Source organism: Thermobia domestica, chromosome 14, assembly GCF_964235325.1.
Source record: "Thermobia domestica chromosome 14, izTheDome1.hap1.1, whole genome shotgun sequence".
Classification (NCBI taxonomy): domain Eukaryota; kingdom Metazoa; phylum Arthropoda; class Insecta; order Zygentoma; family Lepismatidae; genus Thermobia; species Thermobia domestica.
This window is the reverse complement of record NC_137467.1, coordinates 146741012-146755039: the sequence shown is the minus strand read 5'-3', so window position 1 is coordinate 146755039 and position 14028 is coordinate 146741012. Positions and strand designations below refer to the sequence as shown.

The 14028-nt window shown below is 33.8% G+C and overlaps 1 protein-coding gene across 2 annotated transcripts in view; it reads right to left on the bottom strand.

Annotated features, from left to right (window-relative positions):
- The window catches only part of LOC145670390 (protein O-mannosyl-transferase Tmtc3-like), a 230130-nt gene that overhangs the window by 90354 nt on the left and 125748 nt on the right, over positions 1-14028 (bottom strand). For both annotated transcript variants that reach the window (XM_081739012.1, XM_081739011.1), the window contains exon 2: positions 2905-3094. In XM_081739012.1, coding sequence (XP_081595138.1) covers positions 2905-3090 — 186 coding nt within the window. In that variant the 5' untranslated portion in view covers positions 3091-3094. The remainder of the gene's footprint in view (positions 1-2904; positions 3095-14028) is intronic.

Sequence of the window (14028 nt, the reverse complement as noted above, 5' to 3'; positions counted from 1 at the left end):
GAGGTATTGCAATGTGTTCCATACGCTCGATACGTAATTTCTACCTTTTCTTTTCTAATGTGAATGACGAAAACAAACGCACTCACTGTTCCATGAACTTCTACAAGGTGGATCTCTTTGTGTTTTGAAAAGATTTTGAACTTTTATCGGCAGAACAAACATGAGTTAAAATATACGTTATAATGTAAAACACGAAGTTTAAAAAGCCACCATAATCCACCTATTAGTATCTATTTACAGCTGACTACTCCTTTATGGACAGCAACATCTGGTTTTGAAACAAACATTCCGTTATTTAACAGGGTTCTTTTATTCCCCCTGTTTCTCATCAACTAACTTGCATAATAATTGCCAATGTTTACGTGTACTTATAACGGTCCATTTACTCCAAAAATTTTGAGAAACTGTATTGACGAGAATCCACCCTTGTTTGCGACCATGGCACTATTCAATTATGATCTTGTTGTTATATATACGAATATCCATGTTTAAATTTCTTCTTAGATGTATCAAACTATCAACTTCTACCTTCAAAGGAATTGTCTTTATAGAGGCTTTGAATGGGAATCAACTATGAAAATTTTCTATTATGTTTACACTAGATTCTCATAGGTAAAAATTGTACAAATCTACTTCGTCATCAACCTCTTTTCAAAAATATTTATATCATTTAAATTATACGCCAAACGTTTTGTTACCTTCATCCAATTTGCAAATCTTGGCCTCATCATTTACTTACACTTAAAAATTTACGGCAAACACTACAGTATGGATATAAATAATATTTGGTTCGATGCATGTGCATATTTAATAAATACTAATGCTATAATTAAATTGCAAAAATTAAGAAGACACTGCAAAAACACAACATCAAAGTTTCAGAAGTTCCTCTTCAATCCATAGAAAAATACATAACAAATTTTAAAGCGATCCTCAACAAAGTAGTGGCGTTTATAGGGTTAAATGTCAGTGTGATGAAGTATTTATATTATATATATATATATAGGTTAAACAGAAAGGAATATTTGTACTTAAATAACTAAGCACATTCACACATCGTAATCTCGTAGCTTGCAACAGTCATCTTGATTTGCAGCCCATTTTAAAGACCATTGCATAGCATTGCGGATTCATGTTTGATAGAAAAAGCGAAAACAACGACTGGGCGTAAAATTAAAGAATCCTATTACATTCATAAAGAGAAACCTACACTCAATTTTAATAAAGGTTAAATTGATTTGAAGCAGTCTTTTTACTACATACTTCTGCCGTTTGGAAAATAGGAAAAAAAAAAAAAAAAAAAAAAATGAGAAATGAATGACCATTTGCATGTGTTCACTTTTGACAGAAGACTTGTGCTTCACACTTTTTCTATCCTTTTAACCATTTTTTTACTTATCCATATTTCTGTCCCACGTTTTAAATCCTTTTCGAATTGAATTCAAGTTAAAGAAGGAAATATGATCTTCCGAAAGCGCTACAGAAGTAATTGCGTAGACTGAGGACACTTTTGGCCCCTGGATACCTGCTCCAGGACTCATGGTCCCTTGGTCCAAGGTCAATGACCTAGGGGTACCTAGGATCACCCCTCTACATTTTGGCAGGAGTACCTTGGTCCACCCCTAAATTTTGGCAGGAGTACAAAGGACCATTCTCCACTAAATTTTCGAAATTGCCAAATCTAAAAATTTGGTATGGTAACCTAGAATCAGGGTATGTACCTGTATAAGTATTGGGGGTTCATTTCGTTCCCTGTCATGGGTAAAAAAAATTGCCAAAAATTTAAATTTTTGAGGTTTTTGACCTAATTTATCCCCTTTGATGAGGACTTATTGCCTTTTATGGGGTGGTCCTATGTATCCCTGCCAAAATTTAGAAGGTGGGCCAAGGTACTCCTGCCAAAATGTAGAGGGAGTGGTCCTAGGTCATTGACCCCGAGCCAGGGACCATGATTCCTGGACCAGGGACCCACGAACCAAAAGTGTCCTCAGTCGACGCAATTACTACTGTAGGGCTTTCGGAATATCATTCTTCCTTCTTCAGCTTAAATCCAATTCGAGAAGGATTTAAAACGTGGGACAGAAATATGGACGCAATTACTACTGCTACTTAGACTTAGAAAATACTCTGTTTTTGTAGTGAGTACTAGCCTTTTACGTGTACTTCCTCTTCTTTCTAAACATTATCACCGCTCGCACTACTGTGATACTAATGCTACAGCTTTGCCTTTCCACCCCAATACTGTAGTGTTTATTCTATGTATATTTATACAACTGATTTCCCTTCTCAATATGAATGACGAGACTGTTGGATAACTTTGCCATTTAAGATCAAAACACATGGCAGTGTGAAGAAATGTTAAAAGAAGAAAGTAATTAAGTAGGTTGCTATTAGTTTATTGATTTGTATGTTTGTTTAGGAATATTTGGTAACCGATATGTAACTGCTTGTGTGGTTCCTGTTAGGATATGTAATGGTCGGGAAATGTTATGAGTTGTAGAATTCAGGTAAATAAAGTTTGAGTGTACAAGTTCATTAAAGTATATATATATAAATACATGGCGGTATATTAATATTAGTGATTGTAAGCCACATTAGATTAAGCTTAAGTTTTAAAAGCTATCAGAGACCTAAATAACCGAATGGATAAAAAAAAGCTATTAATTAATAGAGAAGTCTGGACAGAGAACTTAAGTCAGAATATATATAAACTTTTCGTAACACCATCCTGAATATGCACTAAGACGAGAAAAAAGTAAGAATGGCGGAAAAATTGCCTTTAGCGTTAAAAAGACAGAATCTTTAGCCTTAAAAGAATCCATAATATTTCATGGTTACACAATTTTTATAACAAACTTCATCGGACAGTTCACACAGTGTAAAATAAATATTATGTATACTTACTTTTTGCATAGGTGTTCCCCAGAAGTCATTGTAAAAAAGGTTTCTTAGTGGCGTATGCGGTCTAAGATCTCTGTTATCTTTGATGGCGCTGATGTCGTCGAAGACAAAACCACAATAACAGCTGTTGTAGTAACAAATAATGCACGTCACAAATATAACCGTGGACAAGGCATGTCGCAGGGCCATCTTTCTGTAAAACACAGAAAAAGAATTGTGTAAATAAACAAACTATTGGAATTTCTTCGTATATATTAAGCTATTATGTTCGAATGTACTTAAAACATTATACACTCAAATTTCCTTACGCAAGATTGACACAATTTCAAAAGTTTTTCCGATTCGGGACAATTTCGTTGTGTTTTGTAGAGCTTATCGAAATTAATAAAATGCTTGTTTGTATGTATGAGATTCTACATCCAAGGCAAGAGGGAAAATGTGTGAAGAGACATTCGATTTTATTTTTCAATCAAAATCTTAACAATATATGGGTGTTGGTATGTTAGATATATAAATGCATAAACGTTATATGGAAAAGAGCGCAAATTGTTCCAGAAAAGCGTACTGAACTTTGCTCATTTCTTATAGAGATGTCTCCCGATGACAGAGTTGTTAATTGTGACGATGTGATCGTAAAATAAATATTATGGGTAGAAAAAAAATGAAATCTTTAAGTTTAACGTCCCACGGTTATGCCGGTTAGGCTAAAGGAGACGGTGATAATGAGAAATGAGTGCAATGGTGGAATGAAGAAAGTGGGAGGAAACGGGAGAACCACGAGAAAACCCACGAGCACGGTGTTTGTCCACCACAAAGTCCACACGGCGAGAGCTGGGATCGAACCAGGGACCCCAAGCACCGGAGGTAAACGCTCTACCACTGAGCCACCGTATGTTTTCGTATGTCATAGAGTATCAATATGTTTGAGCATCTTGTATAGTAGTACAACTACGAGGGTCGTTCAACTCAATCCGGGACTTTTTTTTTCTTTCTAGGTTTAAATGGACGCCTAGGCTGGAGGTTTTGTATGCAGGAGAAACTGGCACCTGTGTCTTGTTACTGGTAGACGGCGCTCATTTCCCGCGCTTCTGGATAGACAGTTATTCAAGATAGCGGACAACAGTGTGAACGTCTACGTGGAACAGCGTGTTATGATTAAGTTTTTAGTGAACTAGGGCATAAAACCTACTGAAATTTACAGAAGACTTCAGGCTCAGTGCGGTAACAAGACACTCAGTCGCAGTAAGACTTTTGAATGGTGTAAGCGCTTGGGGGAAAATATTTCAACACTAGTGATGAAGTGAAGAATGATGTCCTACAATGGTTCCGTCGTAATACTAAGTCTCTTTATGCGTCGTAATACTAAATCTTTTTAAGCATTCCAGACGCTAGTTAAAACGCTAGGATAAGTGTATAACTGCAGCTACAGGTTATGTGGAAAAATAAATCCACTTTCCACACTTTGAAATTTGTTCTTTTTTAAAAATGTCCCGGATTGACTTGAACGACCTTAGTATTTGTAACAAAGATATCCAGAATAACATATAGGAATTGAGTTGCTCTGCAAATTCATGAAATGTTAAAAGTTATTATATCTGAGAAAGCTTATACTGTCTATGTTATCTATCTCAAAGGGAAATTTTAAGTGAAATAGAGGCACCTGGTTGAAGATGTCATTAGACTTAATTATAGTAGAAAGATTCTAAGAATAGAGCAGAAGTCTTCATTTAATTTCCGTAATATTCTTAGTGTTTAACGAAAAAAAAAAATAAAATGAGACATATGCCAATTTATAAATCTCATTGACCTGAAGAGAATGATATAGGTGACTGAATCCTCATGCGTAGTAGTCAAGAAACTCAAGAAAAGCCTTTTTGTTTTTTGTAAAACTAAAAAACATCACGATGTCTTATAAACTAAAACTGATACACTAATCATTTTTTTAAATTAAGATGAAACTGATACTGAAGTATATATTAATGAATTTTTTAAGATGAAGCTGATATGAAGTATACATTAATCATTTTTTAACATGGAACTAATACTGAAGTATGCATTAATCAATTATTTAAAGATTAAACTAGCACTGAGGTAATTTTATACTAAGATGAAACTGATACTAAAATATACAATAATCAAACTTTATTTTAAGATGAGACTGATACTGAAGTATACATAATCAATTTTTTAAATATGAAACTGTTACTGAAGTATACATTAATCAACTATTTTAAAGATGAAACTGATACTGAAGTAACTTTATACTAAAGTATACATTAATCAAACTTTTTATTAAGGTGAAACTCATACTCAAGTATACATTAACCAATTTTTTATTAAGGTGAAGCATATACTGAAGTATACACTAACCAAGTTTTTTATTAATATGAAACTGACGCTGAAGTATACGTTAATCAAATTTTTATTAAGATAAAACTGATACCGAAGTATAAACTAATCAAACTTTACGAATTAAGATGAAACTGGTACTGAAGGATACATTAATCAATAATTTTTAAAGATGAAACTGATATTGAGGTAACGTTATACTAAAGTATACATTAATCAAACATTTTATTGAGATGAAACTGATACTGAAGCATACATTAATCAAGCTTTCCTTATCACAGTAGCAAGACGACAGTATATACACTATGGTTGATGAAATATAGCTCAAAATGATGATTAATTCTTGAACGTTGATTTTTGTTTAATTATAATATTGTCCAAAGACGAGATATAGCCATCAATCAATGGATTACATTGAATTCAACCCAATGACATGCCAAAGGTAAGTTTTGATGCGTAGTATTCGAGAAAAATGAACTTTTACTGTGTTCGAAAACACGTCGTTTGGTTTAACCCTAATACTAAAAATAATAATAAATTAATCACTAACAATGGAAAAAGAAACTCGAACGTGAAATCTATTAATGTGATCTTTCATAATATTTTAGAACAAATTATAATTTGATTTATTGTCCTTTATGAGAGTAACCTGTGCCTTATTTTTTGGATATAATGTGAGAAAGATGATCCATATACAAAATTCTTTCATCTATTCCATATAATCTTCCCGGAGACGTTTATAGTTCAATAAATAAGGCTTTTTGATCTTCCATTCATGTTTATTTTATTTGACTAACGTTTCAAACACATTGACTGTGTATATCTTCAGAATTATACTAATTTGGGGAGATGTTACACAATTATTGTGGTATAATTTTAGTTTTTACATTGTTACAATTTTATAGTTCCATAATTAACAATTAACTATTGTTACAAATTACAGTTTGATTCTAATTTATATTAACCATTTTTAAATATTGTTATTCCTTTTCTATGATAAGATTTTCCAAATTTCACTTGATTTCAAACCTTCTTCTCTATTTAATGTATTATCGTGTAATTTTATTTCTATCGCTTTTCTTAACAATTTTTTATATCCATGAATGGATCTACATATTACCGATACATTTTAAAACAAAATTTATGCTTTTTTTTTATTGCACGTTGCACTATTGTTGACTTCTCTGGTTGATTTAATTTCATATACGAGGACTGGGACAAAAGTCATTGCAACTATTTTGTTTCTTGCAGATAGCAGCCCGGTTGGAAAATGCGACATATACATATGAAAGGACGAAGTGGAAATTACATGTGTGGACATGGAATAATACGCGAATATTGTGCTTTACATATTTATTACGTTCATGTATAGGACAATACTGGTTTAATGGTGCAAAATACGAAGCACTGTATTTAGTAAGTATAGCACAGCACACGTATCTGTTCTACAGTTGACACGATAAACCTTCAAACTAGTTCCTGCAACGTTTACCACACGCTGTCAATGATGTGGGAGGCACTGAATACAATCTGAATTATCATTTTCCATACCATGTGTGAAACGGGTCATCTGTTGTCGCACGACATTGGCAATGATCTCTCGTGATATATTTCTCGATGCCATTTGCTCTAACTCCAGTAGCGTCTATCGTCTGACTTCTTCCAGGAGCTTCTCGATGATGGCACATGCCACGTCGGTCCGTACGCTGACAGGTCATCCTGAGCGTAGCAGATCACCGTTTGCTGCAAGTCTTTGCTGAAACTTTTCTACTTACCATGCTACTGTACAGTACGCGAAAGCATGGTTCCCAATGGCCTCCATCACCTCACTCTGACATTCTCTTGCATTTCTCTCTCGGAGAATGTCTATCTTGATGTAAGCGCGCTGCTCAACATGGGTACTTTCCATCTCGCATGACGCTCGCCACACAACTAACTGATTTCACAGCGCTCTCTGTGCTACTGCCAGGAATCACAGAGCCATTTGTTTTTGTGAATACACACTATGCCTATATGGCATCCACGCGACACATAGCTTGTGATCCGCTCACACATCTGCAAGCAAAAACCTAGTTGCAATGACTTTTGCCCTAACACATGTAACTTTAAGTGTACATCTCGATTGATCAATGTATCCAAAGGGATGTTAAACTCCAAACATCCAACTACTAAAATAAATAAATAAATAAAATATACACCAAATTCAGATTGCACTATGTCTTTTACCGATTGCTGCATATCTGGGTAATAATCCTTGTTCACTGGTTTATTCTGCTATTGCAACCAACCATTACTACATGGGTTTACTAAGTTTCTCTGAGTATATACAGGGTGAACCTAAAAGGATTGCACAATCTCTGGGAGATAATTCGCAACATCAAAAGAAGACAAAAAGTCCTTTTACATATTGTCGAATTCCGCATTATGTAAGAGTGACAGGTGTGCAAATTTGGAATCGAAAATCGGATCTTGACAATTGGAGTGGTACAGAAAGATGTGCACAGCGTACACAACGTGGAATTCGGCCACATGCAAGAGGACATTTTTGTCTTCTTTTGATGTTACGAATCACCTCACGAAGTATGTGCACATCTTTCTGTTCCGTTCCAATTGTCATAATTGAATTTTCGATTCCAAGTTAGCACCCTCTGTCACTCTTACACGACTCGGAATTCGACAATATGTAAGAGAACCTCTTTTTTTTTTTTAATCACAAATCAACTCCCGGAGTTTGCGCACATCTTTCAGGTTTACTCTGTATACTTCAAAAAGTGTAGATATTTCTATGCCGTCCAATAATACTGCAAGCGTTTGGTAAAATTAAAACTACTATATCACTATGTCACTTTGATTTATTACATTCACATACTTCTGTTGTTAAATGTGAGTACACTGTAATATGTCCAACGTGAATGAAAAAAAGAAGAAAATATTTCTTCACAATGTCAAAAATAAGTTTTATTTTAATTTATTGGTATTCCTTTGCTTTTTTTTTTTTCTAAAAAGTAAAAACTGTTTTTCAGGGATATAAATTGAAACAGAATTTGTCACGTTTGTTACTACATTCTATAAATCTAAGGACGTTGCCATCATTATTTTGTTTTTTAAAAAAAGTTTGAATACGTTTATCTTCACTTCAAATTCAAAATCGATACTTACCTTTGATAATAATGTTAGTGCATTTTTCTTTTGAAACTGAAGTTTTACAGCCTTCCATGATTTTTAGCACATGCACAAGGACTTCAACTTTGTCAATTTGAGAATCAATATAAGAAAAAGCTTTTTTCTTTTCCTATACTTGTGACATTTTTATGTTACACGTAAGTCTTTCCCAAACGCCACACGAATGTGTGTGTGTCGATGTCTATTTCAAGATTTCTTTACCGCTTTAGTCTTTTTGAGACAAAGAAAAAAATATTACCTGATGAAAATATCTCATTTAAACCACATTTTCTAGTACTTTTGTAATAAGGTTGCCAACTGGCCAGTATTTCACCAGCCTGATCGGAAATATTGGTGTTATTTTGATTAAAGCTGCTGACCAGTACAAATTTCTTACCAGTCCCTTTATGACCGGTATTTTGAAATCTGTAATAAAGAATAAAACATCGGACATCCAAATTCTTTAACAGTACCCTTATAAATACAAATTTCCATTGTATTATACCTAGGTATATTAATTGATTTCTTTTTTTAAATCCATGGCAGTACTTTTTATTTAGCATAAGAAAGTTTGACAACAATTAGATTTTATTGTGAAACATTGTTTTCAGCAATACAGATATAAGTATATTAATTTGTCATAATTGTGCGCCATAAATATAACGATAAATTCTAATTGTCCATTGATTGTTGCCAAATAACTCTTAGGCATTTCGTTTGCACTGTTTTAGTTTCACATCTCAAGCTGCTGCATGTGACATCTTTCCTTAAACTTCCAACTTCCTTCCTTAAAGCAATTTTTTGTAGTTGAAGTAGAAGTATAAGGTTGGTGTAAAGGGACAATTTTTGCCAATAGATGTCACTACAGTCTTCGTATCTCTCTCATGTATTTTTTACTTTTCACGAAAATTTACAATTTCTCTTACAAATTTTAACGTACAGACTTCAAATTTTTGGAGAAGGAACTTCATAAACTATAGAAGGCAACAATCCGTGACGATTTCGTATTTAGAATTTTCTTCATTGTTGAAACAGTTATATTGTTAAAGGTTTTTGATATCCCTTTCAATAAACAAGCCATTTTAACAATGAAGAAAGTTCTAAATAAAAAAATCGGCACGGATTGTTGTCTTCGATAGGTTATGAAGTTCCTTCTCAAACTTTGAAATCCCTAGGTTGAAATTTGTAAGAGAAATCGTGAATTTTCGTGAAAGGTAAAAAAATACATGAGAGATGCGAAGACAGTAGTGACATCTATCGGCAAAACTTGTCCCTTTAAACTAATCTTAAAAGTGTAAACTTCATTTTGTAAATCCAAAATTGTCACGTAAGGCTTAATATACTTTTGTTTATCTGTTTCGATAATTTTCAAGAAGTAGCAGTTACTGATAAATACAATAAAATGATTAATACCGACTTCAGTTTCTCATTATTAGCACAAGGTATCTATTAAGCTTATTAGTGAATGTACTAAGGCTATGCAGAATATAGGCACTAATGCACTTTTGTCCACGATAGTACATTTCCTTGTCATGGATGTGTCCAAACAGAGACACAGTATTTCGCACTTACTCCTATATCATAGGAAATTTTGAGACGGTGCCGGTAATTTTATTTTCCAGAATTGGCAACCCTAATTTGTAATACAATATTGTCAGCTGTTTTCCTACTTGTGTTTTACTGTAAGATTTGGAGCGAAATATTAGCCAGACTATAAAATAATTCTATGAGGGCGTTAACATTATTACATTTCACTAAAAATAAAAATTATTTCCACTATATATCAATCACGAGTCTTGTATATACTTTTTTTTTAGGTTTTGAGAATAATATTAACGCAACTCTTTAAAAGACAAAAGTTATTCAGAATTTGCATTTATATACCATATTTTTTAATAAGTATAGAATTATAAATATCTTTTTCCGAATCTACAATAAAAATGGGGATTTTGTATGTGCCACCTATCTACTTTTGGTGTACCGCTATTTTTAGAACCCGCAAAAAATGCTAGATCTATCGACAGTTGTAAATTGAAAGCAGATAGATGAGTTGTGCTAACAGTAACACATGCAAATATTATCTAGTGCACTACGTCTTTGCTTCTCGGATATTTTTATTTATTTCGAAGATATTACTGTAAAAGTCTAAAATTAGCTGTGGGTTTAATTTCGCTGTAGTGAAGACCCTTGCGGACGAAGGTAATTGATAAGGGGTTTGGTTTACCAAAACGCCCTTAATATAGGATGACTTAGCTTGAGATGGCAAAATATCGGAGAAATAAGCATCGGACTAATATTCGAAATAAAATGTTAATATTTTTTCAGGAGGAAATTATCCTGTGATAAAATTAGGCCTCCTTCACCTCCCCCCTAAACTTTAAACACTTGAATGTAGCCCACCATTTTTTAAAAAAAATGAAAATTTGGATTCTACGACGAAAAATGGCAAAATCGCACCTCGAGCAGAACATTCATAGGAACCTATTATGAACCTAACCTAACCTAACCGAATAAATACTTATTACGTAAAAATAACAGTGGTTCTATTTCTCCAATGCGACATTCTGTAACAAAATCACTTATTCTGCTCAAAATGCACTCTTACCGCAAAAAAATAAGTAAGTTTTATTCGAAACATTTTTTCTCAATTCGTGATAGATGGCGCTGTAATCAGTGAAAGCTAATTTCACAGAGGTTTCTTCAATTGGGAGCTTCCAGATTTTATTCCAGAACAAATCTGCAATAAACAGTATCAATGTTTTGTCTTAAACGTTTACATGACTCTCGTTGAAGGTGGAGTGAAAGATGCCACTGCATTCGGGTAATTCAGATAATTCAAATGTGGGAGTGAAATTACATGGAGGCTGTGGGAGTAAAATTAGATGGAGGCTGCGGTAGTAATCGTAGTTGGCTGTCAACCATTTCATCGGGTGCACCTCTCCGCAGTCATGGAACTAGGCTAAACTAGTTCAAAAACAAATGAACCCAGTTCAAAACAAATGGAGCACCTCAACGAATCTGGTGTTAATAGTACCCAAAATGTGAAATAAGTAATGCAAAATAATGAAAAATAAAAGAAAGAAGCAACTGATGAACAAACTTCTTGAACGATTAGATAACCATCTTTCTCAATTAAAGAAGTGAGTGTTAAATATAAGGAAATATCGGATAGCTTCTAAGGTATCATAGGCGTGGACCACGGAGAGAAGCAGCCGATAAATGCTTGATAGCCAACTCCAATTACCACCAAAGATGAACCTCATTAACGCCAAATGCAGAGCAATCTTTCGATCTACCAATGACGAGTCAATAAAACATTTAAGACAAAAAGATCGATACTCTTTACCGGAGATTTATTCTGGAACAAAATGTCGCAGCTTCCAAATTAAGGAAGTTAGTGAAACTGGTTTTCGCTCTTTACAGCGCCACGGGAACACGTGGCTAAGTGGTAGAGCGCTTACCTCTAATGTGTGGGGTCCCTGGTTCCATATCCCCGAGCAAATAAATCTATGGTAATCATCATCGTGCCCGTGGGTTTTCTCGAGGTACTTCCGTTTCCTTCCATCTTCTCATTCCATCAATTCTTCCATCATCTTTCACATGTTTTAATCATTATCTACCTTAGCTTCAAAGTCCATAATCGTAGGATGTTAAACCAAAATATTTCATTTCATTTCATTTTTCGTTTTACAGCGCCATCTGTAACAAACAGTTACAAATAAAATTTAATTATTTTTTTCCGTAGAATCTAAATTTGCAATGAAAGATGAAGGTGTCCTTTAAAATTTCAAGGATGTCACCACTTCATTCTCAGGGGAACGAGAATTTTCCTCATCCAAATTATTAGTTTTATTTTATTTCGAACATTTTTTTTCGTCCGATGTTTACTTCTTCAGATATTTTGCAGTCTCAAGTTAGAAACTACACCCTGTATATTCACCCTGTCCATGTTTCCGTCCGTCCGTCCGTCCGTCCGTACGGGACGACAAAAACAAATCACAAATACTAGTTGATGAATCGTTCTTAAACGTGGTCAGAGCGCAGAATGTCAATGGTTACAAATGAAGTTGGTTGATGAAAAAAAATTCAAACAGGAACTGGTAGAAATCAACCATTTTGTTTTTTTTTATATTGATCACTATAGAGCAAAAACGGTAACAGATAGCGAGAAGTAGTTGTGTGTGAAGCATTAAGGTTAGTGTAAAGGGACAAGTTTTGCCGATAGATGTCACTACAGTCTTCGTATCTCTCCCATGTATTTTTTATCTTTCACGAAAATTTACAATTTCTTTTATAAATTTCAACCTAGAGACTTCAAATTTTGAGAGAAGGAACTTTATAACATATTAAAGGGAACAATCCGTACCGATTTTTTATTTAGAATCTTCTTCATTGTTGAAACAATTCCATTGTTAAAGGTTTGGAATCCATTTCAACAATCAAGCCACTTCAACAATGAAGAAAATTCTAAATAAAAAATCGGCACGGATTATTGCCATCGATAGATTATGAAGTTCCTTTTCTAAAAATATGAAATCTGTAGGTTGAAATTTATAAGAGAAATCGTGAATTTTCGTGAAAGATAAAAAATACACGGAAGAGATACGAAGACTGTAGTGCTCTATCGGCAAAACTTGTCCCTTTAAACTAACCTTAAGCATCCCAAGAATATATTCCACCTCCACTCTAATCTACCTACTAACACCACATGTGGTAGAAATCTACTACCTCTTCTGGTCTCAAAATTAACTGAAAAAAATATCACGTCATACAAACCAAACTCCTTTGCGTGGTGTACACGTGATATTGCTACTTATTATTTTGAGTGATTAGTTCGAGTGTAACGTGTCCTCTCAGCGCCGAGGATATATGAAATGGAACCTACTGGTTATAAAGTGAGATTCGAACCACTACTAGACTTTGTACCCGGTCCAACCACCTCAATTGGGATTCGAACCTAGGAACACTTGTACAGAAAGCATGCGTGTTAAGCACTCCAAGTTGAGTCTGCAGTACTTTCAGCAAAAAATATCTCCAGGGATATTATATATATATATATATATATATATATATATATATATATATATATATATATATATATATATATATATATATATATATATATATATATATATATATATATATATATATATATATATATGTAAAAACAATAAGTGCGAGGCTAGTTTTCAGTTTTAGAACCTGTGCATCTAAAGAGCAAGATGTTTCATAAAGTAATAAGATCTTTATGCAGTGGCGTATCCAGAATTTTATCAAGGGGTCCGTTAAGCTTTCAAGTTTATGTCGTTTAGGATTTCTGTATACATATTCTAATATGATAAATGTTTATTTTTCGTAATATTTTGTTCAAGGGAGGAGTTAAAACCCTGAAACCCCCTTTTACGTATGTTACTATCTTCACGTGAGTGATTTTATCTATCTTGAAACAGGACAGCAGTCCGTATACGACAAAATGAGAACTTTGATCATCTTTATTTAAATTACTATGTATAGTCAGAAGTAAAGGTTGCAACGATAATACGTTTATCTATACTTACTTATGGGGCAACTAGAACAATAATCGGGTACTTTATGATAACAAATCTTGTGGCCAAG